Source organism: Neomonachus schauinslandi, chromosome 4 (genome assembly GCF_002201575.2).
Source record: "Neomonachus schauinslandi chromosome 4, ASM220157v2, whole genome shotgun sequence".
Lineage (NCBI taxonomy): Eukaryota > Metazoa > Chordata > Mammalia > Carnivora > Phocidae > Neomonachus > Neomonachus schauinslandi.
In genome coordinates this window covers 103,667,345-103,691,458 of record NC_058406.1, presented here as the reverse complement: position 1 = coordinate 103,691,458, position 24,114 = coordinate 103,667,345, and the positions used below count along the sequence as shown (strand labels likewise).

General features: G+C 42.4%; 1 protein-coding gene across 2 annotated transcripts in view; it reads left to right on the top strand.

Annotated features, from left to right (window-relative positions):
- Window positions 1-24,114, top strand: part of THEM4 (thioesterase superfamily member 4) — a 34,778-nt gene that overhangs the window by 6,177 nt on the left and 4,487 nt on the right. The window contains exons 2-5 of one of the 2 annotated variants that reach the window (XM_021687999.1): window positions 1,247-1,430; window positions 17,327-17,483; window positions 18,071-18,181; window positions 23,884-24,008. In XM_021687999.1, coding sequence (XP_021543674.1) covers window positions 1,247-1,430; window positions 17,327-17,483; window positions 18,071-18,181; window positions 23,884-24,008 — 577 coding nt within the window. The remainder of the gene's footprint in view (window positions 1-1,246; window positions 1,431-17,326; window positions 17,484-18,070; window positions 18,182-23,883; window positions 24,009-24,114) is intronic. The other variant, XM_021688000.1, reaches the window with a different exon arrangement.

The window sequence follows — 24,114 nt, the reverse complement described above, 5'->3', positions numbered from 1 at the left end:
TGTAGCCATCTGCTCTTCCCCTTGCACTGAAACAAAGCCAAGCTTCTTTTAGGCCTTAGTTTCATCATCTGTAAAATGGGGATAATAATTAGTACCTACTTCATAAGTATTTCGTAAATGTGGTTGTTATGAGGCCCCACAAAACTGTCATGCCTCCTTGCTTTTGCATATGCCTACAATACCCTTTCTAGCTGGCTAATTTCTGCTTGTTCAATTGATGTGGGAAACAAAGAAGAAAAATTAGTAAATTTCCTTACTGCCTACAGCCCATTGACAAGTCCTTGAAACAGGCAAAGTGACATATTCCTCTAGGAACTCAGCTGCCTCCATGTTAATACTTTGCTGAGGGCAAAAGGCAATCTTAGCCTGCCCCCCGGGATCCTGTAAGTCTACTTTAACATCTAAAAATCCCATTGGAAACTTCCTTTATCTCTACCCCCACCAGATACATGTTGGCAATCATCCCCCAAGCATATGACCCACTGATATACATCTGAAGGGTCTCGTGACTCAGGTTTTATTAGACAGTAATAAATGACCTTTTCCCAGCAATAGCTAGCCCCCTCAAGATCCTGGAAACCTTGATTCCAAAATTCCTTAGAGACTTACCTATCCCTACCCCCTTCCCAATTTGAAGGTATATAATCACCACCCCTCACGACTCCACTGAAGCTCTTTCTGCCCATGGTCCTGTTCCCGTGCTCTAATAAAACCACTTTTTGCACTGGAGACGGCTCAAGAATTCTTTCCTGGCCATTGGCTTTGAACCCTAACATCTTCCCTACATCAAAATCAAGATTCAAGTCAAAGAACTCCTCCCTGAACCCCACCACACCCCCCATCTGAATTAAACACCTCTCCCCTGTGCTCTGGCTCCTGCATACCCCACTGGTAACACTTTTTACATGGAGGAAAATGTGTGTCCTTCATCTGTTTATCTCCAGTTCCTGGCTCACCTGTGCTTGATTAAGGTGTTTTGTTTGGTTTTGTTTTAAAAGAAAGGAATCCACAGACCTGAGCTTAATGCCTCTCTGCTAGTAGCTAGTGGGGTGACACTGAGCAATCACTTACCCTCTCTCTCAATCTCTCCTCCTCTCAAGGAGGTTGGATCAGCTGATTCTTAAAATGTGCTTCCACTCTGAAATGACCAACTTCTGGAAGAGGCAGCAAGATAGTCTCAGAAAATAGGAGAATATGTTACAAGATAGGGTTCATTCTCCATTCTTCTTTTTCTCCTCTCTTTTAGAGGTCGTTCTCTTCAGAGGTCATTTATGTGGACCATTCTCTCCCCAACCCCAGCTGGAGCAAGGACATGAGACTCCTTTTTGACCAGTTCATGAAGAAAACTGAAGATGGCTCTTGGAAACGTTTGCCTTCACATAAATCTGTATCTCCTCAAAGGACTGAAGAGGTCAAAACCTTTTTTCCTGGTAGGAACAACCACTCTCTCATAAAGAATATTTAAATGTCAAATATAAAACAAAATATTGAGGCATTGGTTACTATGTGGAAATGTTGGGGCCTGGAGCCAATGGCCAGGAAAGAATTCTCGAGATGTCTTTGCAAAAAGGTGGTTTTATTAAAGCACGGGGACAGGACCCTTGGGCAGAGGTGGTTTTATTAAAGCACTGGGACAGGACCTTTGGGCCAAAAGAGCTGCACTGATTATACACTTTGGGGTTGGGGGAGAAGACCAAGGGAAGTTTCCAAAAGTCTTTCATATGCTACAGAAGACTCACTGGATCCTGGAAGCCTGGCTATTGTCAAGCTAAAGTTGTTTTTCCCTCTAGCAAAACATTAACATTAAGACCCTTGGGAGTTTCCTGGAGGAATGTCCTGCTCTGTCTGCCTCAAGTATTTGTCACTTGGCTGCAGGATATGAGGAAATTATTTTTAACTACATTTCCTTCTGCCTTTATTCCCCACATCAGTTACCGCTTGAAGAGGGAAGGATGTAAGTAATGCAGGGTTTCTTTATTCTCTATTGTTTTTGTTTGTTTGTTTTTTAAGTAGGCTCCACGCCCAACACGTCTGCTCTTCCTCAAAATAATCTTGATGCCAAAGAGCCGTATTTTGGGTTGATGAATTCTGCTGTCGTTCATTCCCGTCTTTGAAGCTTCCCCAAGAAGTTTCATGTCTTTGAATGAGTTTGTTAGTCCTGAGAATACATTAGTTAAACAGTTGTGTCTCATTTTAGGAGGTGGTATTTATTGCAGGGGGGCTCTACATGGCATGAGCAGTCACCTATTTAATAAGAGGCGTTTTTTTATGGAAACAAAAGAAAAAGGTTAATAGTTGGAACAAACCATAAACTCTGTTTTTGAGTCCAGAGGACAGTCAAGATTTCTAGATGTTGGGCTCAGAGCATCTCAGATGGAGTGAGGGCCCTGCCAAAAAACAAAATTCATCCGAGCAAATTTGAAGATCTAATTGGCTTTATTGAATGATTCATGAATCGGGCAGCATCCCATCTGGCAAGAAGAAAGGGGCTCCCAAGAGTTGTACAAAATGGAAGGTTTTTATAAGAAGGAGGGTGGGGCAAGGAGTTAATGGCAAAAGAAAAGAAAGGATTCCAGGCAAGGTCACTATCACTTGGGGGAAAGGGCAGGGGGGTCTTATCATGCAGATGACCTCATTTGCCTTTGGGGATAGAGAGGACCTAGGTAACAGATTACCTCATTGATGATGACCAGAAAATTCCAGCCTGACTTAGTTAAAACATTTCTGGGGGAGGCTGACACTGCAGTTAGGTTAGATATTAAACCCCAGTTTGGGGGCGCCTGGGTGGCTCAGATGGTTAAGCGGCTGCTTTCCAGTCAGGGCTCCCTGCTCAGTGGGGAGCCTGCTTCTCCCTCTGCCTGCTGCTCCCCCTGCTTGTGCTTTCTCGCTCTCTGTCAAATAAATATAAATAAACCCCAGTTTGGTGACTTGGCCTAAGCGACACTGATGTGGGAAACAAAAGCAAAAGGAGAAATTAAGGCCAAAATTGTGACTTGTTTTACAAACAAATTAGTCTTAATTTGGCTCTTTCTGGAAATGAGAGTGATTACAGAGAAAAATATGTGTCAATAACCCATCTTTGCAGATGTTAAATTCTAGTTCTCATTGTCTTTGAATGTTTGTTGTTTGCCTAAGCTAGACAACTTGAGGTAAACTTCAGAGAAATTGCACAATAGCTCATGTATAGACATTCTTTGTGCTTGTCAGAGGTTCCTGGTGTCAAAGCAACCCGAGGCGCCCCTTGAATGAAATTGCTATGATCACCGCCCTGCCATTAAAGTCCCGGTAGGAGGGATGCTCGCATCCCCCAGCTTGCCCATCGAATTCTAGACTGTAAAATGGGTGCCGGCATGTGGACCGAGATACCATACCTTGCCTTGCCCTGAAGAACCCCCCATTTTTAACCCATGGAAAACATTAGGAAAGTTTTTACAAGGGGAAATTGCCCCTATAGTTTGTTGTAAGTGGAGGACATTGACAGAAGACAGTAGAGATAGAAATCCGTCATGGTCTAAGCGACATTCCAACACATGTAGTCTTTACAGCCAACTTCTCTAGGAAATTGTCCCAGTTGGGCTTTAATTCAGTTGGGTACTGGTTTCAGCCGGTTCCAAGTGGAAGTCTCGTGGCCAGAGATCACTAGACCAGAGATGTGGAGAACATCACATTAAACCAGTGAGGAGGAAACCTCACATGGGAGTCTTAAGATTGGCAGCTGTGCTAGCAACTTAGGTGGCTGTCCCGTGCCCAAAAAAGACAACTTTGTATAAGGACAGGAATAAAGAGAGGACATCAAGAAACTATAAGTTTCTGGGTCTTACTACCATTCCGGCCAGGGTACTAACTTCCAGCCAAAAGGCAGGCTTTCTCCTCCCCGTAGAGTAGCCCCAAGCTAGAGGATTGCAGCCTGAGCAGTTGAACTGAAAGTGTTCCAGTAAGACCATACTCCATGGGGGCTCCTGAGTGGCTTAGATCGTTAAGTGTCTGCCTTCGGCTCAGGTCATGATCTCCAGGTCGTGGGATCAAGCCCCGCATCCGGCTCCCTGCTTGGCGGGGAGCCTGCTTCTCCCTCTCCCTCTACTGTTCCCCCTGCTCGTGCTCTCTCTCTCTCTCTCTCTCTCTGTCTCAAATGAATAAACAAAAAATTCTTGAAAAAATAAATATTATTTAAAAAAAAAAAAAAAAGGACCATACTCCATGAAAATCCCCTGAAATGAGAGTAAAGGAAGAGAAGAGAAAGTACTCACCAAGTTTACAGAGAAGCTCGGAGTGCAGATGAAAAGACTGAGCCACACATTCAGGCGCCGAGTGATGTGGCAATGTTGGAGTTGGGAGCCAACAGCCCAAAAAGAATTAACGTCTTTGGTGCAAAAAGATGGTTTATTAAAGGACAGGGGCAGGCAGAAAGAGCTGCACTGGGGTCATGAGGAGTGGCCCATTATATACTTTCAAGTTGGGAGGGGGTTAGGGATAGCATAAGTCTCTAAGGAATTTTGGAAGCATCGTTTCCAGGACCTTGAGGGGGCTAGCTATTGTTGGGAAAAGGTCATTTATTATTGTCTAATAAAACCTGAGTCATGAGACCCTTCAGATGTAGATTAGTGGGCCATATGCTTAGAGGATGATTGCTAACGTGTATTTTGGGGTGGGGAGTAGAGATAAAGGAAGTTTCCAAAGGAATTTTTATGTGTTAGAGTAGCCTCACAGGATCCTGGGGGTCAGGCTAAGATTGCCTTTTGCCCTCGGCAAAGTATTAACATAAAGGCAGCTGAGTTCCTAGAGGAATATGTCACTCTGCCCGTTTCAAGGACTTGTAGGCAGTAGGAATTTAATTTCTTCTTTTGCCTTTGTTTCCCACATCAGGAGCTACTTCACAAAGTAATGGTCTCTTCTCCTGGGTGAGGAAGAGTTATGCCCCTTTGCTTCTAGTAAAGCGTTTTATAGGGTTTTTTTAAATTAGCTAATAGAGAGGAGCTTACTTTTTAACTTTGGGTGTATCACTTATATTGGGCCGTTGGTTTTTCCGCTGTCCTGCCTAGGGTTGTGGAATAACCTATAGGGAGCATGTTAGAAGGTGGAGGATAGATAGTAAAGTATCCCCAAGCTAAGAAGGCACTTTGAGACCAGAAAACAAAGCAGGCCACTCCATACAGTTTACATAGAGTTTTATTCAAGGTAACTTATTGACAGAGGGATTCAGGTGGAGAACAGTCCACAGTAGCTGCATAGTTAATTCTCCACGAAATCCAGACCTCAGTCCACAGATTGTATAGAGTGAGGGGAACACACAGAAGATCACTGTAGTGAGATCAGAAGGCTTGCACTCAGCTCAGAGGGCTTGCATGCACTTTATTTGACAGCTGGCCTTTAATTAGATCTTGTGGCACCACCTGTGCATCAGGAAAAACTGTTATCTCTAACAGATTCATGGGAGGCTAAAATAAGCCTCCCCCCAATCCTGGCCGGCATTTCTAAGGTATGTATATTCATCTCCAAGGGGCCCAGAACATGTAGCCCCAAGAGAGGTTACTGAGCAAATGTGAACAAGACGGAGGGCCAAAGATGGGGTCAGTATTGTCAGCACAACGCTCCTACAGAACAATTTTAAGAATGTCCAGCTGATGTGGCTTTTATAGCCAGAGGGAGTGGGGTCTTGTGATTCTTTTTATGACCTGCTGACTTAAGTCAACCTAAAAACCAAAATGGCTTTACGTTGGTCAACTTCCCTCCTGAGCCTCCATTCCCTCCTTCCTCAGTTATGTAAAGGTCAAGTTGATGATTAGCTTGGGGTCAATCACAGGTGGGGGTCTTGCTGGTCTAGGCAGTCCTTATTGCTTGAGGGGGGTAGTTTTGGTTCCCTAGGCAGGATACTTTGCCTGGAGGGCTTTTTGCCTGAGTTATGAGCTGCAAAGAAGAACTTAATCAATTAGAAAGCTCGAGATCAAAACGGAGGTAGTTGAAAGCCATACTCGAGCAGTCTCATTCATTTTCCTGGTTTGCAGTTTGACTATCTCTGGTGATGTCATCAGGTGTGAACCTTCTGAATAGCCCAACTGCAACAGGTAAGAACGTTGTCCACGCATGAGCTCTTACGAAATTTCTGTCAAGTTGTCCAGTTTCAGTTTGCAGGGCTTCAGGAAAAGCAGTTTTGTTCTTAGTGATTCCAAGTCAGAAGGGTGGGAGAAAATTGGAAATGTTTGGAGAGTCATAGTCAGATATTTGAGGAAACTAGAAGAATTTAGGATCCAGGTCAGTTTGCAGATAGATAACGACTTCAAAGAAAGCAAACAGCACTGGGATCTGATGTCCACAAAGGTGCTATTGAAACGTACTTTTTCTCTCTGCAGTCATCCATTTGTATCGGAGATAATCATGATAAGACTAATTTGTTTGCAGAATGAATCTAGTCTCATTAAACATAGCCTTATTATTTACATAAGTACCACAAGAATAGTGACTGGCCACATGGGTTTTTTTGGGTTTGCTTTTCTTTTCTTTTCTTTCTTTTAAGATTTTATTTATTTATTTGAGTGAGAAAGAGTGTGAGTGAGCACAAGCAGGGGGAGCAGCAGAGGGAGAAGGAGACGCAGACTCCCCACTGAGCAGGGGGCTAGATCCCAGGACCCTGGTGAGCTGAAGGCAGATGCTTCACCGACTGAGCCACCCAGGCGTCCCTGGGTTTGCTTTTCATAAGGAATCTCAGATTGGACTTATATTTTATTATTATTATTATATTTGCCTGAGAGCACACAAGCAGGGGGAGTGGCAGACAGAGGGAGAAGCAGGCTCCCTGCTGAGGAGGGATCCCGATGCGGGACTCGATCCGAGGTCTGGGATCATGATCTGAGCCAAAGGCAGCTGCTTAACCAACTGAGCCATCCAGGCGTCCCTCAGATTAGACTTTTAAAAGCCACTCAAGGCCAGAAACCAAGCCAAGGACTCACTGTCCTTGCCTGCAATACCTTTGAATTTGAGTGGATTCCTCTCTTCTCAGGGCCCCCAAAATATTCTGAACTTCTCAGGCTGCCAGGAAGTGACCATCTTTACCTGCTGTAATGCCAGGAACCCAGTAAGCAAGATGCCAGGCAGTTTTCTGAAGGGGCTTTATTGGCTCCATAAAGTCAGCCTTAGTTCCATGAGGCTGTTTGGTCGTGTCTGTGTCTGTTACAAAGAACAGATTATCTGCAAATAAATATATTGCTGTGAAAATAAGAATACTTAATAAGCATTTCCAAATTCTGATGAGATGAGGTAAGGAAAAAGATAAATGTTTCAGTTTTGCTTATCTTCATCAATTCGTTTAGTCCCTTGTAATTGATTCTTGTTTTGCTTGATCCTGGCAGTTTTGTGAATTGAGTTTTCCAGTAGAGTTATGGAAATTCTTACCCAGTTCAGTAGTATGATTACTTAAAGTTATCAGAAACCTGTGCATATAAGAGTCCTTTTCTTTTTTTTCTTTTTTAAAAGGTTTTTATTTATTTATTTAATTGACACAGAGAGAGAGCATAAGCAGGGTGAACAGCAGGCAGAGGGAGAAGCAGGCTCCTGGCTGAGCAGGGAGTCCGATGTGGGGCTCGATCCCAGGACGCTGGGATCATGACCTGAGCTGAAGGCAGACACTTAACCGACTGAGCCACCCAGGGGCCCCAAGAGTCCTTTTCTTGAATCTCAGAAGACAAAGCACTTTTTTTGCAAAATCATCAGAGTAAAACTCTAAATGACAAAAAGACTTAAAAAATGGCCTTGGTTAAAGATCTGATGAGAGTTCATTCTAATGCAAATGACAAGGAACTGTGGTTATTTCTGTGGCACAGATTTTAAGATAACTAGAATTATGACTGATAACATTATACCAGGACACAGCAGATTGCTAGGAATTTTACACAATTTAAATAGTTAAGTATCTCTCCTTTAGAAGATGTACCAGGGAACATGCTGGGAAATCCCACAGTTAGTCTGAGTTCAAAAAAAAAAAGACCTGACTTAGACTTTGGTTAGGGGAAGTTTGTCAGATATCAAATGTTTTAGAACACCTTATTAAATAGGTCACTGTGAAACAAAAACTTCTGTGAATAGAGAAGACTCAGTTTCTTAAGTAATCAAAGACCTGCAAAAGACAACACGAAGCATAGGAAATGGTGTTGGTAAGATACAAAATCTTTGCTTTCTAGGCAGGTTGCTTAAAAGGTAAAAAACAAAAACAAACAAACACAAAAAAACCGTCCACAATCTCTTATCAAGAGCAGACCAATAGTCTTAAGAAGACTGTGTCCTTGGGGCGCCTAGGTGGCTCAGTCGTTAAGTATCTGGGCTCAGGTCATGATCCCAGGGTCCTGGGATCGAGCCCCGCATCGGGCTCCCTGCTTGGTGGGAAGCCTGCTTCTCCCTCTCCCACCCGCCCTGCTTGTGTTCCCCTCTCACTGTGTCTCTCTCTGTCAAATAAATAAATAAATAAAATCTTTAAAAAAAAAAGAAAAAGAAACTGTGTTCTTCTAATAGATGAAAGGTGGTTCAATTTTTTTTTTTTTTTTAAGATTTTATTTATTTATTTGACAGAGACAGCGAGAGAGGGAACACAGCAGGGAGAGTAGGAGAGGGAGAAGCAGGCTTCCTGTGGAGTAGGGAGCCCGATGCGGGGCTCAATCCCAGGACCCTGGGATCAGGCCCTGAGCCAAAAGCAGACATTTAACGACTGAGCCACCCAGGCACCCCAAAATGTGGTTGAATTTTAACTTTGTACAAGCATTCTATTAAAACTTACTTTAGGGACGCCTGGGTGGCTCAGTCGGTTAAGCAGCTGCCTTCGGCCCAGGTAATGATCCCAGGGTCCTGGAATCAAGTCCCACATCGGGCTCCTTGCTCAGCAGGGAACCTGCTTCTCCCTCCCTCTCCCTCTGCTTGTGCTCTCTCTGTCAAATAAATAAAAATCTTTAAAAAAAAAAAACAAAAAACTTACTTTAAAAACTCTTATAATACAGGGACCTGGCTGGCTCAGTTGGTGGAGCATGCGACTCTTGATCTTGGCGGTGTGAGTTAGAGCCCCATATTGTGTGTAGAGATTGCTTAACAATTAAATCTTTAAGGGGCGCCTGGGTGGCTCAGTCGTTAAGCGTCTGCCTTCCGCTCAGGTCGTGATCCCAGGGTCCTGGGATTGAGCCCCGCATTGGGCTTCCTGCTTCGTGGGAAGCCTGCTTCTCCCTCTCCCACTGCCCCTGCTTGTGTTCCTTCTCTCGCTGTGTCTCTCTCTGTCAAATAAATAAAAGCTTTAAAACAACAACAACAAAAAATTAAATCTTAAAAAAAAAAACCCTCGTAATAATTTCATACAGTTCTAGCCACCTTGACCACACAAGGTAAGATTCTCTCTCCCTCTCTCCTCCTCAACTTTATCTACTTAGTTTGTCCTTTATTCTCCTCTTTTCATTCTGAAACAACTAGTTATTCTACTTGAGGACAAATTTACTTTTTTCTCCTTAACAAAAATACATCTCCATACCTCATACCTTTTCTTACTAAAAATACATCCTACTTGCTTTGCATAGTTGTTTCCCTTATTACTTGTAGTATGTTGAATGACATATATTAGAATTCTTAACCCATAGAAACCTTAGTTTCTAGTGAAAATGAAGAAGTAAGCAATTATGAACTGTGTCATGCCAGTATTGTGGAGATTGGCAAATTTGTGAATACATTTTTGTAATTTCTAGAAGCATACACTTCCTCACAGTACAGTTTTTCAGTGTGGCACAAGACATGTTTACTAACAGACCCCAATATGTTTAGCTCCTCTGTAATAAGAGGCTACAAGCAGGTAAACTTAGGCTTAATATTTAACAATTAATGTTTCAATATTTTATCTTATTTGGAAATGATCTAGATATTTAATGAATATCCATAACTTAGCAAAACTCTAAGAATATTAAGTTACCAAAGAGATTTAAGAAACTATTTTTAGGTAGACATAAAATCTAATTGTTCATTTATAAACATTTAGCTTACATCTGTTTAATTCATTTATTCTTAGCAATGTTTACATAATTCATGAGAATTTCATCATCTTAAGTTATTTTTCTTAACAAATTTTGTAACAGATAACATGAGCTCATTTGACTAGTAAACCAGGTAGAAAAAGTTGTATGTCTGCATTTAGTGCTGACAACTCTGAAAGTGTGTCTGTTTTTCTGGGTTAGTGCTTGTTGTTTTAGTAAACCTACAATATTTCTATTTACCAAAGATTACCCAAGTCATGTGAATTTGAAAAACATTTGGGTAGTCTCTTTATTTCTGAGTTTGCCCTCAAACATAATTTATATAAGCACTTTTTTTTTTAAAGCCAATAAAGTAGAGCTCTTTTTTAAAATACTTTATGACCGTTTGTTACTTGAGATAGGATATTTATTTATTTTTTATTTATTTTTTTTTAAGATTTTTTATTTTATTTATTTGACAGAGAGACACAGCGAGAGAGGGAACACAAGCAGGGGGAGTGGGAGAGGGAGAAGCAGGCTCCCCGCAGAACAGGGAGCCCGACGCGGGACTCGATCCCAGGACCCCGGGATCATGACCTGAGCCGAAGGCAGTCGCTTAACCAACTGAGCCACCCAGGCGCCCAAGTAGAGCTCTTTTTACAGAGTAATTTTGGCAATGCCACCCAGAGGTAGAAAAATATCACACATCTAGAACATACATATATAGACATGCATAAACATACAGACAAATGCAAACAGAAATCTTATACTCAGTAGTTTATAAAAGAACAATTGAATCCAAATTGTGTTTCAGGCAGATGGAATAAGTTAGAGTTAACCCACTAAGCTAAAGCTTTTTACAAATATTTGTGTAGAAGACTTAAGAATTTTTCATTTGCCCCATTTCCAAATAGCTCCTTTTTCCTTTGCAGCCTCAGAGAGTTGCTTGGGGTCTCTGGGTCGCTAGAGAGCCCCCAGTAGAGGAAAGCGGACCGCAGCTCAAGTGGCGGTAGGGAGCTGAGGGGCTGAAGTGGGAAGGGAAAATACGGCTGGGGTGGAGAAGGTTTGGACGAGGTAGGAGTTTGAAGCAGGGGACATAGCAAGGATTCAGGGAATTGAATGGAAGATGGAAGGTGACAAAAGGAAGAACAGAAGCAGTAGGAAGAAGAGGTCCCTGAGGAGCTAATCTAGGGAGATCTTAAGTTTCCCAAAGAAGCCAGTTAAGTTCCAAATTATACTTAGTTAAATCATGCAAATAAGAAAGAGGTGGACAGAGCTGGTGGAGCATATAGTCAGCAGGGGTTCAAGAAGGGGGTTTCAGTCAATTGAGAAGTTGAGAAGTTCCCATGGGAGGAGCCAGGATCAAATAGAAGAGAGGCCTTTTAAAAAAAAATAACTCCTGGGGCACCTGGGATGGCTCAGTTGGTTAAGTGTCCCACTTCAGCTCAGGTCGTGATCTCAGGCTCGTGAGATGCGACGGAGCCGTGCATCGGGCTCCCCACTGAGTGTGGAGCCTGCTTAAGATTCTCCCTCTCCCTCTGCCCCTCCTCCTCTCTCTCTCTCTCTCAAAACAGAATGAAACAAAAACCTATCAGCCTCCAATGTGGCCAAGTTTTGACCATAGAGCTTTTTTAAAAATTCCTTTCAAATATTTTCTCAGGTTTCAGCTGAAACACACAGTAAATTTTCCTGACATTATTCCTTTTTAAAATATTTTTTCCTGTGTCTTTTAAAGGCATACCTATCAAGTGACTAAAAACTAAAACCAATAAGCCTTTTATGGCTTAATGACGGACACAAAAAGTGTCCCCAAAGGAGGGGACAAAAGATGCAGCCCTCCCAAAATCCAGAACCACTCCCAAAGGTAACCAAAAGAAAGAAAGACCTATACAACCCCTGAGAGCTGGCAAAAGTTGGCAGGACACTAGCCACAAATGGGGTACAGTTCACATTTCTGTCTGGCCACATTTTGGGGCCCCCAACCTGACAGCTGGGCCACCCGCACACGTAAGAACCGACAACCTATATGCCCCAGCAGGCAGAAATGCAGCCCAAGTTCTCAGAACACAAAACAAGACAAACAGAAAAGTAGTAACTGTCCACAGGAGGGAAAGGATTGTTAGCCAGTGGGTACCTGAAAGCAAATCCAGGATCCACAGTTTAAAGAATTACATGTGTTTTTCTCCTGCTAAGCTGAATTTGGAAAGGGTGGGACAACATAAAATTTTACCTTCCTCTCTTGTCCAGGCACTAGAGGAAGACCCGGCAGAGCAGACTTCTGCCTGTTTTCCCAGGATCCCATCTGTAGGCTCTGGAACAAGTGGTGGTGTCAAAGCAGGTACTTTCTGGGTCGCCAGAAACTATAGGGGAGGAAAATAATTCCAAGTTCTTGGTGGAGACCCTGTAATAAAAGGCAGATTAATAAGAAAAATAAACAAGTTTATTAACGTGTATACCTCATGTATCCATAGGAGATAACCAGGGGAAAGGAGTAACTGATGCTGCCCATTGCTTTCTTCACCTCCCTTCTTGGATCTGGTAGGAGTACGAACCACAGTCAGGCCAGCTGTTGTGATTTAAAGGGGACACATCTGAAAAACTTGGAAAACTTCTGTTTCCAAGTCTGCATAGGCTTAGCGCTTTTGCACTAACTAAAGAGTTAAGCTCCTTTGTCAGTGTTTCTCCTGATCTGAATCACTTGGACCCTTTGGTGTAGAGCCTGAGGATCTATTTTTAACAAGCTTTCAGACTGTGTGGATGCAGTTAGTCCTGGAATTAAGGAACCACTGATTTCTGTGATGATGTTAACAACCAACTAGAAGTTGAAAGTTCGTTAAACTGGTTTTATCTTCGCATTGCAAAAGCCAGTCTTACTGAACTCAATAATACCCACCTGGGAACACACAGAATAAGCATCCTTTCATGTGTAGGAGTTAGATACATGCATCTCACTCCTGTGCCTGACAGTTCTTGTTGCCAGGCTTCTCTTCTCTGTTTTTTCAGGTATTTCTCCCAGAGGATATTTCAGTCTCCTTTACAAGCCTGGTTGCTTTTTCCAGGACATATTCCAGTTTCTCAGAATTCTTCTTAGTGTATGCTTCCCAGAACTAAGCTTGAAACCAGTTATATCCTTTCAGTGTAGAATTAGACATTAGCACTAGGTAGGTAGCCATGTCCCACTTGCCACTAACAGTCAGCTAACACCGTGTGTCATTTGTGTGAACTATTGGTCTCCCCTCTTCTGCACCTACGTGGCCAATTTGTTGAACCTTACTGAAGTTTATGTATATACCTAATATATTCTTCATTTTTAGAGTCAGCCTATAAAGACCTTTTTGGCTTCTTTTATAAGTCTTTTTTTTTTTTTTAAGATTTCATTTATTTATTTATTTGAAAGAGAGAGAGAGAGAGCACAGAGGGAGAGTGAGAAGGAGAAGCAGACTCCCCAATGAGTGGAGAGCCCGATGTGAGGCTTGATCCCAGGACCCTGAGATCATGACCTGAGCCAAAGGCTTAACCGACTGAGCCACCCAGGTGCCCCCCTTTTTGGCTTCTTATTTGCAAATCCAGTATTTATTCCTTCAATAACTATCTGTTGAGCGTCTGGGCTGCCCTAGATACTGTAGTCCTAGAATAGGCCTGAGTACACAGATAGGGTCCCTGACCTCATGGAGCTTATACAGATATTTCCTAATTTACTCATTATCTTTCAGTCATCCAAACTCGTCCTTAGGCTACTTTGGGGATTGTGATGGGTTTTTTGTTTGTTTTTCCTAAAGATTTTATTTATTTATTTGTGAGAGAGAGAAAGAGAGCACAAGTAGGGGGTGAGGAGGGGCCAAGGAAGAGGGAGAAGCAGGCTCCCCGCCAAGCAGGGAGCCTGATGTGGGGGGGCTCGATCCCAGGACCCTGAGATAGTGAGGTGAGCTGAAGGCAGACGCTTAACTGACTGAGCCACCCAGGCTGCCCGGGATTATTACCGTTTTTTACAAAATGACCTCAAGTACGTCCTTAATGTTGCCTGACAAGCATTTTTCATTTTCCCCTGTCTGTTCACGCTCCTGCTCTCCTAGATGGCCATATCCTACCTTCTTCTCAAGCCTTGATTCCAGTTGATCTTGCCTCCTGTTCCCCTAAGAGAAAATAAAAACAATCAGAAGAGAACTTTCAAGCTCCCACTGTCTCATTTATCCACTCCCTGCATCTGTGCCTGGTATTCTGCTTTTTCCTGTTACCAATGAACTGCCCATCCTCTTAGGTGAGCCAAGCCTTGTTTCCGTGCACTGTGTTCCCTCCCCATTGGCGTACTACTTAAAGACCTCCCACTGTGCTGGGTCTTTTCTCATCAGTGCGCAGACATGCCACAACTCTCTCTCTCTTCCCAGTCGCTCTTGAACCCACTCCAGTCAGAATTTTATTGCTCCATTGAAACTACTCTTGTCAAGGGCACAGTGACCTTCATGATGTTAACCAGTGACCTCTCAGCTTTTGGTACAGCCAGTGCCTCCTTTCCCCTTGAATTTGGCATCCAAGACAGCACACTCCCCTACTTCACTGGTCCTTTCCTGTCCATGTCTTTTGCTGGTTCCTCATTATCCTCAAACTCTTAATGTTACGGTGCCCCACATCTCAGCCCTCAGGACTCCTTTCTTCTCTATACTCTGTTGGTAATCCCATTCAGTTACGTGGCTTTGGACACCATCCAAAAGCTGACAACTTCCTACTTTAATGTTGAAGTTTAGTGTGTGGGTTCCAATTGGGTTCCACAATTTAAAGCTGTATGATCTTGGGCAAGTTACTTTACCTTTCCTTGCCTCCATTTCTTCATGGTAGCATTTGTTGAAAGAACGGATGAAATAACAATAAAACTACTTTTAACCAAGAAAAACAGTAGAGTTCACAAGTTTCTTTGTAGAACCTCCAGTAGAGAAAAATAAGAAGTTCTCTGTTTTACAAGCGAAGGGGAAAAATTAGTAACTTGTATTACTAATTCCATTCCAACTCTTTATCCTGTCACACAGTTGAATGTCTTTAACAGTGTGATCTAGTTTCTCCCCTAACAGCTCTATGGAAGTTTCTTCGTGTAAGCTACTAGTGACCTAAATACCAAATTTGGAGGGCATTTTTTGGCTCTTACAGTACTAGACCTCACTGTTGATCTCATTCTCCTTGGAACTTCTCTCTTGGCTTTCACAAACCTGTGACCAGTCTTCTCTCTCTCCTCCATACTCCTTAAATATCAGTGTTTTCCAGGGTTCCTTTCCCAAATGGCTTATGGTTCTTGCCTGAAACTTGGCCCTCTCTGAATAGGGGGGGACTTGGAGGTTCTCTTTGTTACCCACACTTGCTTTCAACCCATTACTTCCTGTTCCTCTTAGAAACCCCCGTTCCTTTGAGTTTTCTACCGTCTGACATTTTACCCTTCTCTTCTCTGTGTTGCTGTCCTCTACCAACCTCTCCCTCACATACTGAGTGTCTCAACACCTTGTTCACCCTCTGAATCCCCACCATTCTCCACCACTCCTCAGTTCACTTAGCTTCCTGTCAACTGTGAACTCTTCTTCACCCAGCCCCAGACGCATACTGCCAGAGACATCCTGAGCCTTGTCTGCAACAAGTGAACCACCTCCACATTCACACATTTAGACACTGTTTCCTGACCATGCTTGTCTTCCTTCCAGCTTGCTTGTTTAGGGCCCATGGAAGCAATTCTTTGACCTCACTTGTCTGAACCTCTCGGGCCTACTCATCTAGGAAAGCCCCGGCCCTGGACAAATCTAGCCACCTATCATCTTTCACACACTGGAGACCGTCACCTCACCCAGGGGATGAGCTGGTGACTGTGATTTTGTAGTGTTTCAGTGGTCCTCTAGCTCATCTTTCTCATCCCCATCAATCCCTCCTTTCAATAGCTGGCAGAGTGATTCAAAATGCAAGTCCAACCATGTCACTCCTCTGCCACCGTCATTGTTATCCCATGTTGTAAAAGGCCAGTGCCTCTCAGATTTGAACATGAATATGAGGCACCTGGGAGTCTTGTTAAAACGCAGGCTGTGCTTCAGGAGGTCAGGGGTAAAGCCTAAGAGTTTGCATTTCTAACAAACTTATTTTACCATCTTTATTTTTCTCATTTTTATGAGATAATCTCAAGGTTTGGTAATCTAGATCAGAAATTTTGAACTCCTAAGTAAAAAATTAGAAGGGTTTATTGCTTATCTTATCCTGAAGTTCCAATGTCAGAGTTGGACGGATTTCAGAGGTCATTGAGGTTTATCTCCTCACTGTAGGGATAAAGTGTGGAGGATGGAACAAGTTCTAGGCCAAGAACTTAATTTTCTCAACAACCACTAGAGTGCGTAGTGTGTGCATACACAGTATGCTGCTTGTTGAGCGTACAGAGTCTAAAAGACAGGGCACCTGCCCCACAGGATGTTCATGGCCTAAATAAAAGCCATTCTCCCCAGTTCTTGCAAATCTTCTCATCTCATATCTTTTTCAAACTTTGTAAATATAAATTCAGTAACAGTAAAAGACACTTAATGTTATGCATGGCAAATCATGATGAGCCAAGAAAGAAATCAGAGTTTGGGAATTAAATCTTAACATAGATGTGTAAGGATAAACACGCCCTACCTTTAGAACAATAGCTTTCAGTCTTTGGTTTGAAGTGACCTGCATTTTGACTCACAATCCACTACACACAACTTGTGCACAGTTGTATAACTGAAAAAGCATATCTAAACAAGTATACTAGTTCTTCCCAGGATATATGTGAAGCATTCTGTTTGTTTTAAAGTCTGACTACAACTCACTAACTTGATTTCACGAACCTTAATGCTTCTAACCCTGAGTTTGGGGCCTTAGAGTCCTAGTCACACAGAGTATTGGACTGAACTGGACCTGGTTTTGATTCAGTATGATAACTTTCTTCTGCTGAGGCTAAACTCACTTCTGCAAAGAAAACCTCCCTACTGTTACACTATTCATTTTCTTTAAAACCCATTTAAGCCATTCTTATTCCAAGGAGGAGACTTTCTGTATGTACCTTATTTACTATTTCATTTAGTATACCCTCAGCATTTATATACTGTATTTCCTGATTGCCATGTGTGAGTAAGTACTTGGTTTTGATTTCATTAATGTTTACTATGTCCCCAGTTAGACTGTTAAGTCCACAACGGCAAAGATCGTATATTCTGTTTCTGTGGGATGCTCCCATTCCCTCTAATTTTGTACCTGGTTAACATTTTAATCAGTCGTCCATTAACCTGTGGTTCTCGCAAGGTACAGATGCTTAGCTCCGTCAGGGCATCTTTCTCATACCTGTTTTCTCATGCCTCCACCTCATTTCCCTACAGATGCAAAGCCTATAAAAGAACACATGTCACAAGCCCAGCTCTTTCCCAGAAGCCTTGAGGAAGGTCTGGGGTTTGAATATGCGATGTTCCATAATCATGTTGAAAACAGGACAGTTTGCATATTTCAAGGAGGTCCTTACCTGCAAGGAGTACCTGGGTAAGAATGATAGCATCCCATTGATCAATAGAAATGTTGGTCTGAAAAATTGCTTGTAGTCATACATATCCATAGTCTACAATAAAGGCATTGAAGTGGCAATGTAGATATACATATTTATTGACATGGAAAGATGTTTATAAATATTAAATCACAAAAGCATGGGACAGGGCAACAGTAGTATAATTTGAGAGAGTATCATTAACATGTTAACTGATTTGTCACTAGATGGTGGGATTATAGGCCTTCCAATTTTTATTTTTCTTTCTGTTTATCTTCATTTCCTACATTTTTAAACAATGATTTGTGCAGTTAAATAAAAACATGATATAGATTTCTTAAATTATATTTTAGCTTTCTGCTTGCTTGGGATCTGATTACCATTAAGTTCTGGTGTATTACCAATACTATACTATTGTGCTATGAATAAAATAAAGCTGGGGACGTGGATATTGAGTTCATTGAACATGGGCCAAGTGGGCCTTTCATAAGTAAATTATATGGAGATGTGCTTGTATGATTTCACTCCAGAGGCTCTGTTTTTCAGCCTTCTGAAAACATTTTTCTTTCTCTGTTGTTGTAACTAGATTCCTTCACGGAGGTGCCATTGCAACCATGATTGATTCTACTGTTGGTATGTGTGCAGTTCTCGCTGAGGGAGTTGTCATGACTGCCAATCTCAACATCAATTTTAGAAGGTAAATCCCTGGGTATTCTCTGCCTCTTAGGTGTCATGGATCAGGCTCCCCAGCAGCAGGCCCTGAGACAAAGATTTGTGCGCAAATGATAAAGGAGGTGCTCCCAAGGGAGACTAGCACAGGAGTGGGAGGAGCAAAACAGGAAAAGGGAAGGAGAAGCCAACCAGGCTTGGGCTCCCAAAGTCCTTCAGCCTGATCATCCAAGGAGCTCTGGATGAAATGTGTGCCTCTGGAATGTTCTGACCTTAAGCAAGGGAGCTCTCTCTCACACATCAGTCATACAATGAGGGCTATCCTGGGGACCAAAATTCCATGCCTGTTGGGCTCTCTGTGTTTGAGCAAGGCAGACTCTGGGCAAAAAAAAAACAAAAAGCAAAACAAAGGTGAAAAAAGGATTGAAGGGGATCTGAGTGGAGCACCAATAACCACTACATAACAAAACATAGAAGTTTTTCATTCTTTTCTTTTTTAAGATTTTATTTATTTATTTATTCATTCATGAGAGACAGAGAGAGGCAGAGGGAGAAGCAGGCTCCCCGCGGAGCAGGGAGCCCGATGCGGGACTCTATCTCAGGACCCCAGGATCATGACCTGAGCAGAAGGCAGCCACTTAAGTGACTGAGCCACCCAGGCGCCCCAAAACAGAAGTTTTTTATAACTTCACACAGAAATAAAAGGGCAGACAGCAAGATGAGTTTGGTATCCATCAGAAATAAAGCTCCACAAGGTCTTAGTTCTTCAATCCTACAGTGATACCCTTACAGTTAACAAAACAGTGGACACTGGCACAGAAACAGAGAAAGAGCAATAGTGCAAAACAGAGTTTAAGAACAGTTCAATAGGGGCGCCTGGGTGGCTCAGTCATTAGGCGTCTGCCTTCGGCTCGGGTCGTGATTCCAGGGTCCTGGGATCGAGCCCCGCATCGGGCTCCCTGCTCTGCGGGAGGCCTGCTTCTCCCTCTCCCGCTCCCCGTGCTTGTGTTCCCTCTCTCGCTGTGTCTCTCTCTCTCTCTCTGTCAAATAAATAAATAAAAATCTTAAAAAAAAAAAAAATCTATAAGAACAGTTCAATAGATGAGGTCTCCAAATAAATTTGGTTTTGTGGGTTATTACTTTGCACAGTGGGGGGCATTTAAGTTACAAAACATCTCCATTTTATGCCACAGAGAGTTGTATGGTGTATGTGGCCATCATTAGGAAGCCCTGCCTCATAAATTGTGGTTTTATTTACTATAAGTAATCCTTAGCCAGGCATTCTACAGAAAAGGACACTTCCCCCTAGCAAATATTACTAGTTTATTTCAGGGGCCAGCAAAAATTTTTCTGTAAATATTTTGTTTTGTGGGCCGTAACGTCTCTGATACAACTACTCAACTCTCCCATTGCAGCACAAAAACAGCCATAGACAGTACATCAATACATAAATGGGTATAGCTGTGTTCCAGGAAAACTTTATTTACAAAAACAGGCAGCTGGCCATTGGGGCCATGGTTTACCAATTCCTGGTCTGTTCACCTGGAGGGCCCGTTGGAAAAAATTAGACATGGTCATTATCTCCTTTTCCCTGGGAATGTTTCTGTCTGCTCCCTGCCCCCGCCCCCCAACACACACAGAATGAAAGAATTGGAGGCCAGCTGCTTTAACTTCTCCCTCCCCAGCTGCCAGTAATCATAACTTCAAAATAAAAAACACCTTAAACAAGATAGAAATGTATCACACAAAGGAGTCCAGAGGAAGGCATCCTGGGCTGATATGGCAAGCTCCCTGGTTCCCAGAGATGCAGGCTCCTTCCAGCTCACCTTTTCACAGTACTGAGTGCCAACAAGAGGCATCACATGCCCTGACAGCAGGATTGACGAAGGGTAGAAGAAGAGCTGTCTTCTCTCTTTTTAGGAGACTTCCTGGAAGTTCTGCACAAGACTTCCATTTAATATCATTAGTAGTAAGAGAGATTGAGAAAGTGGTTTCTTATGTATACTATGTCATTATCCCCTCAAATGTATTTAAGGTCAACAGCTAACACAACCACAGACTTATTAATAAATCCAAACTTACAAATTATGCAATACAAATTCTTTTCAGTGCTGACATAATCAAATTTTACTAAGTACTTCAGTAAATAAAATAATAAGCCTAATACGGTGTGTTTTTTCCAGATGCGTCAAATACAAAATTATCTCAGTGATCATAAAACTTATTATTTCGGGGTGCCTGGGTGGCTCAGTCGATTAAGTGACCAACTTGTGATTTTGGCTCAGGTCATGATCTCATGGGTCGTGAGATGGAGCCCTGTGTTGGGCTCTGTGCTTAGCAGGCAGTCTGCTTGAAGAATCTCTCCCTCTGCCCCCCTCCACTTATGCACTCTCTCTCTAAAATAAATAAATCTTTTTAAAAACTTAGTATTTCACCTACACTTATTAAAAATTTTTCATTCCAGGGTTGATTAATTTCTCTAGGATGCCAATATTTCTATTTTCCTGAGGTTGGTATACTCGTTCTCATAGCCTCATTAGGTGTCCAGTACTTGTGTCAGACCCTAAAGGAACAGTCTCAGCTCAGCCGAATTTGTAAGTTCTGGGCAGCCATCCTGGAGATTCTTAATGGAATAGGATTTTTCCTTTGAGGGTGATTGGAACATGCCTTAGTTCATAAAGCCAAGCCCCTGTTGGAGTCAAGATTTCCTTACCATGTCAGAGGGACTTTCCAAACCTACACCCTTTCTTCTAACCTAGCACTTCCCCTTTTTTAGTATCCAGGTCCATTGTGTCTTAGTTGTATATTTTCTGCTTTGGTTTACCACTTACTTACAATTAAATGCATCTCCTATAATTGGTGGAGATTCCATCTCCCAGGAGACAAGGACATGAGACTGTAGTTTTCTTTCAGAGATATTCAGTTGGGCAAGACATTTGCCTTCTTTCTAGCTGATTCTTTTCTGTAACCAGGCCTTTCTGTTAAGGATACGATTCCTGCATTTTCTGGAATTGTTTGGCTTCCTGACAGTTCTCTGCCTGTTGGTGTGGGGGAGAGGGTTAGTGAGGGTTCTTACGGAGACTGTGCTGGACTTTAATAAATCCGCAAATGGCATTTGTCCATGGGTGTAAATCCACCAAATGTGCATAGATGTTCCTTTCATCTTTCAGCCCACCTGCACCTCACACACTTTGAGGGGACGTAAGCGGTAACAGCCCCAGTGCCGAGGGTTGTCCAGGTCTTTGCCTACCCCCAGTTCATGTAGGCTATCAAAGCGCTTTTGACTAACAAATGGGAGATTTCTTGCTGAATGTAGGTATCCATTGTAGACCTGACCTTACAGCTCAGAAAACTACCAGATTGTTTATGCCATGATTGTGTAAACATAATTCTTCCAGTGCAACCTCCCCAAACCTAACCTATACACATCCCTCACTCTGTGTCTACCATGTCCTTTCATAGAGTAAAATACTGTGAGGCAGACATATACTTGTCTGCACTGTTCACTATATGTAACTGCTTAAAAAATTCAACTTACCTGATCATAGCCATCCTTATTTTTGAATTATAGCTATAGTTTTGTAATTGTTGAAAAAGGAAAAAAAAAGTTTTTTCCTTTTTTGAGAATCATTAGGGACTCTTGGCTTTCCATAATGTGGTTAACCATAATTATCACCCTCTTTTCTGTGCTTAAATTGCATTTGGCCTGTTAGGAGTCTCTTTAGACTGGTTCCTGTCCTTTCAATTCCATCCAGATGGATTTTTAAGTACTTTTGTCTCCAGAGAGACAGTATAACATACTGGTTAAGAGGACAGCCTTTGGAGCAGGTTCAAATGCCTGTTTTGCCGCTTACCAGCTGTATGACCTTAGACAAGTTTCTTAACCTCTCTGTGCTTTAATTTCCTCATCTTTAAAAAGAGGATAATAATATCCACCATATAGGGTCATTATGAGCTATAAATGAATGAATGCATGTAAAGCACCAAAACAGTATCTGGCCACATAACAAGCACTCAGTAGTGTTGGCTGCTTATTATTATTGTTAATGTTGTTATTATCATTACTTTTATTTTAGCAACAACGAAGTATATCTGTGCCAAGACATAGAGTAGCTACACTATAAAGATTGCTGATTTCTTTTTAGTGGAGAATAGTGCAAAAGACTAGGAAAATACTAGATGTGTTCTCATGGTGGGTAGGATAACCTTGCTGCTGGGCCGTTTCTGTGTCACAGCTGGAAAGTTTTTAATGTTTAATAAGGTTATGAGTTCACAGCGGTATTTTAATTTTCTTTTTTTTAGATTTTATTTATTTATTTGTCAGAGCGCACAAGCAGGGGGAGCGGCAGGCAGAGGGAGAAGCAGGCTCCCCGCTGAGCAGGGAGCCCGATGCGGGGCTCGATCCCAGGACCCTGGGATCATGACCTGAGCCAAAGGCAAACGCTTAACAACTAAGCCACCCACGCATCCCCACAGTGGTATTTTTAGATTTAATGGGCTTTGTGCCTTATATTTTATATTAACATATTTTTGAGTAGTGTGGAATATATTCATATTGTTGTGAAACTAATCTTCAGAACTTTTTTATCTTGCAAAACTGAAACTCTATACCCATTAAACCTTAACTCCCTATTTTCCTGTCCTTACAACCCCTGGCAACCACCATTCTACTTTCTGTTTCTATGAATTTGACTTACCTCATGTAAGTGGAATCATACATTTTCTCTTTTTGTGACTGGCTTATTTTACTTAGCAAAATGTCCTCAAGTTTTGCCCATGTTGTAGCAGGTTACCGGATTTTTTCATTTTCTTTTTTTTCCCCTCAAAGATTGATATATTTATTTTAGAGAGGGAGAGCAAGTGGGGGAGGGACAGAGAGAGAGGGAGAGGAAGAGAATCTCAAGCACATTCCCCCCTGAGTGCCGAGCCCGGTGCGAGGGGCACTGAGGGAGCACAGAACCCATCCTGCTCCACGTTATGGTTCTGCCAAATAACATTTCACCTTTGAAAAGGCACCTTTTTCATCATGGCACTCTGTCTCCAGGATTCCCAAAGGCGACTGTAGCGACTGGTCACATGTAGCTATTTAAATTTAAATATAAATGCATTAAATAAATTTAAAAATTCAGTTTCTCATTCACAGCGGCCACATTTTGGGTATTCATTGTAAGGTGGCTACTGTATTGGACAGCTCAGAGGTGGGACATTTCTATCACCACAGAAATTTCTCTTGGACAGCCCTGGCTTAGTACATTAAGCTGTTACTGCAATTTGTTGTTATTGGGTGTCTTTCTAGTGACAGTCACTCTAAAGGGGATTGGGTGAGAAATTTGGATTATGATAGAAAATGAGAGCTGCTGATGGGACCATCCCATGGTCCATGGTCCTGTTTTCATGTCTTTAAAGGATTCCAGCACCCTTCAGACTTTGCTCTGGGTCTTCAGATGGGACAGCCTGTGCCATCGAAAAGCTAGAATCCCCAGGGGTCTCTGAAGCTGATGCTAACGGCAGCCTGGGCCCACTTGAAATCAGTGGCACTCAGGAGGAAGGAGGGGTGTGGATGGCCACTGGGTTCAGCCCGGGGAAGGGGTGTCTGATCTGAGACAGTTTTATCCGACACATGCTGATACCAGCTATTATAGATTTCCACCCCTTCACAAGCACTTGGTCATCTCAGTGTTACACAAATTTAATAGAAACAAATTTTGTCCCCTTTTTTTTCTTGTGCAGGCCTATACCCCTTTGTTCTGTTGTTGTGATAAATAGCCAGCTTGATAAAGTTGAAGGAAGGAAATTGTTTGTTTCCTGTAATGTCCGAAGTGTAGATGAAAAGACCCTATACTCCGAGGCAACAAGTAAGAAACTACCACTATGTCTTTTTTTGGTCTGGTTTAGTTTCTTGGGTTTTGTGTTTGGGGGCTTGGAGTTGTTGGGTTTGGTTTTGGTTTTGGTTTTGGTTTG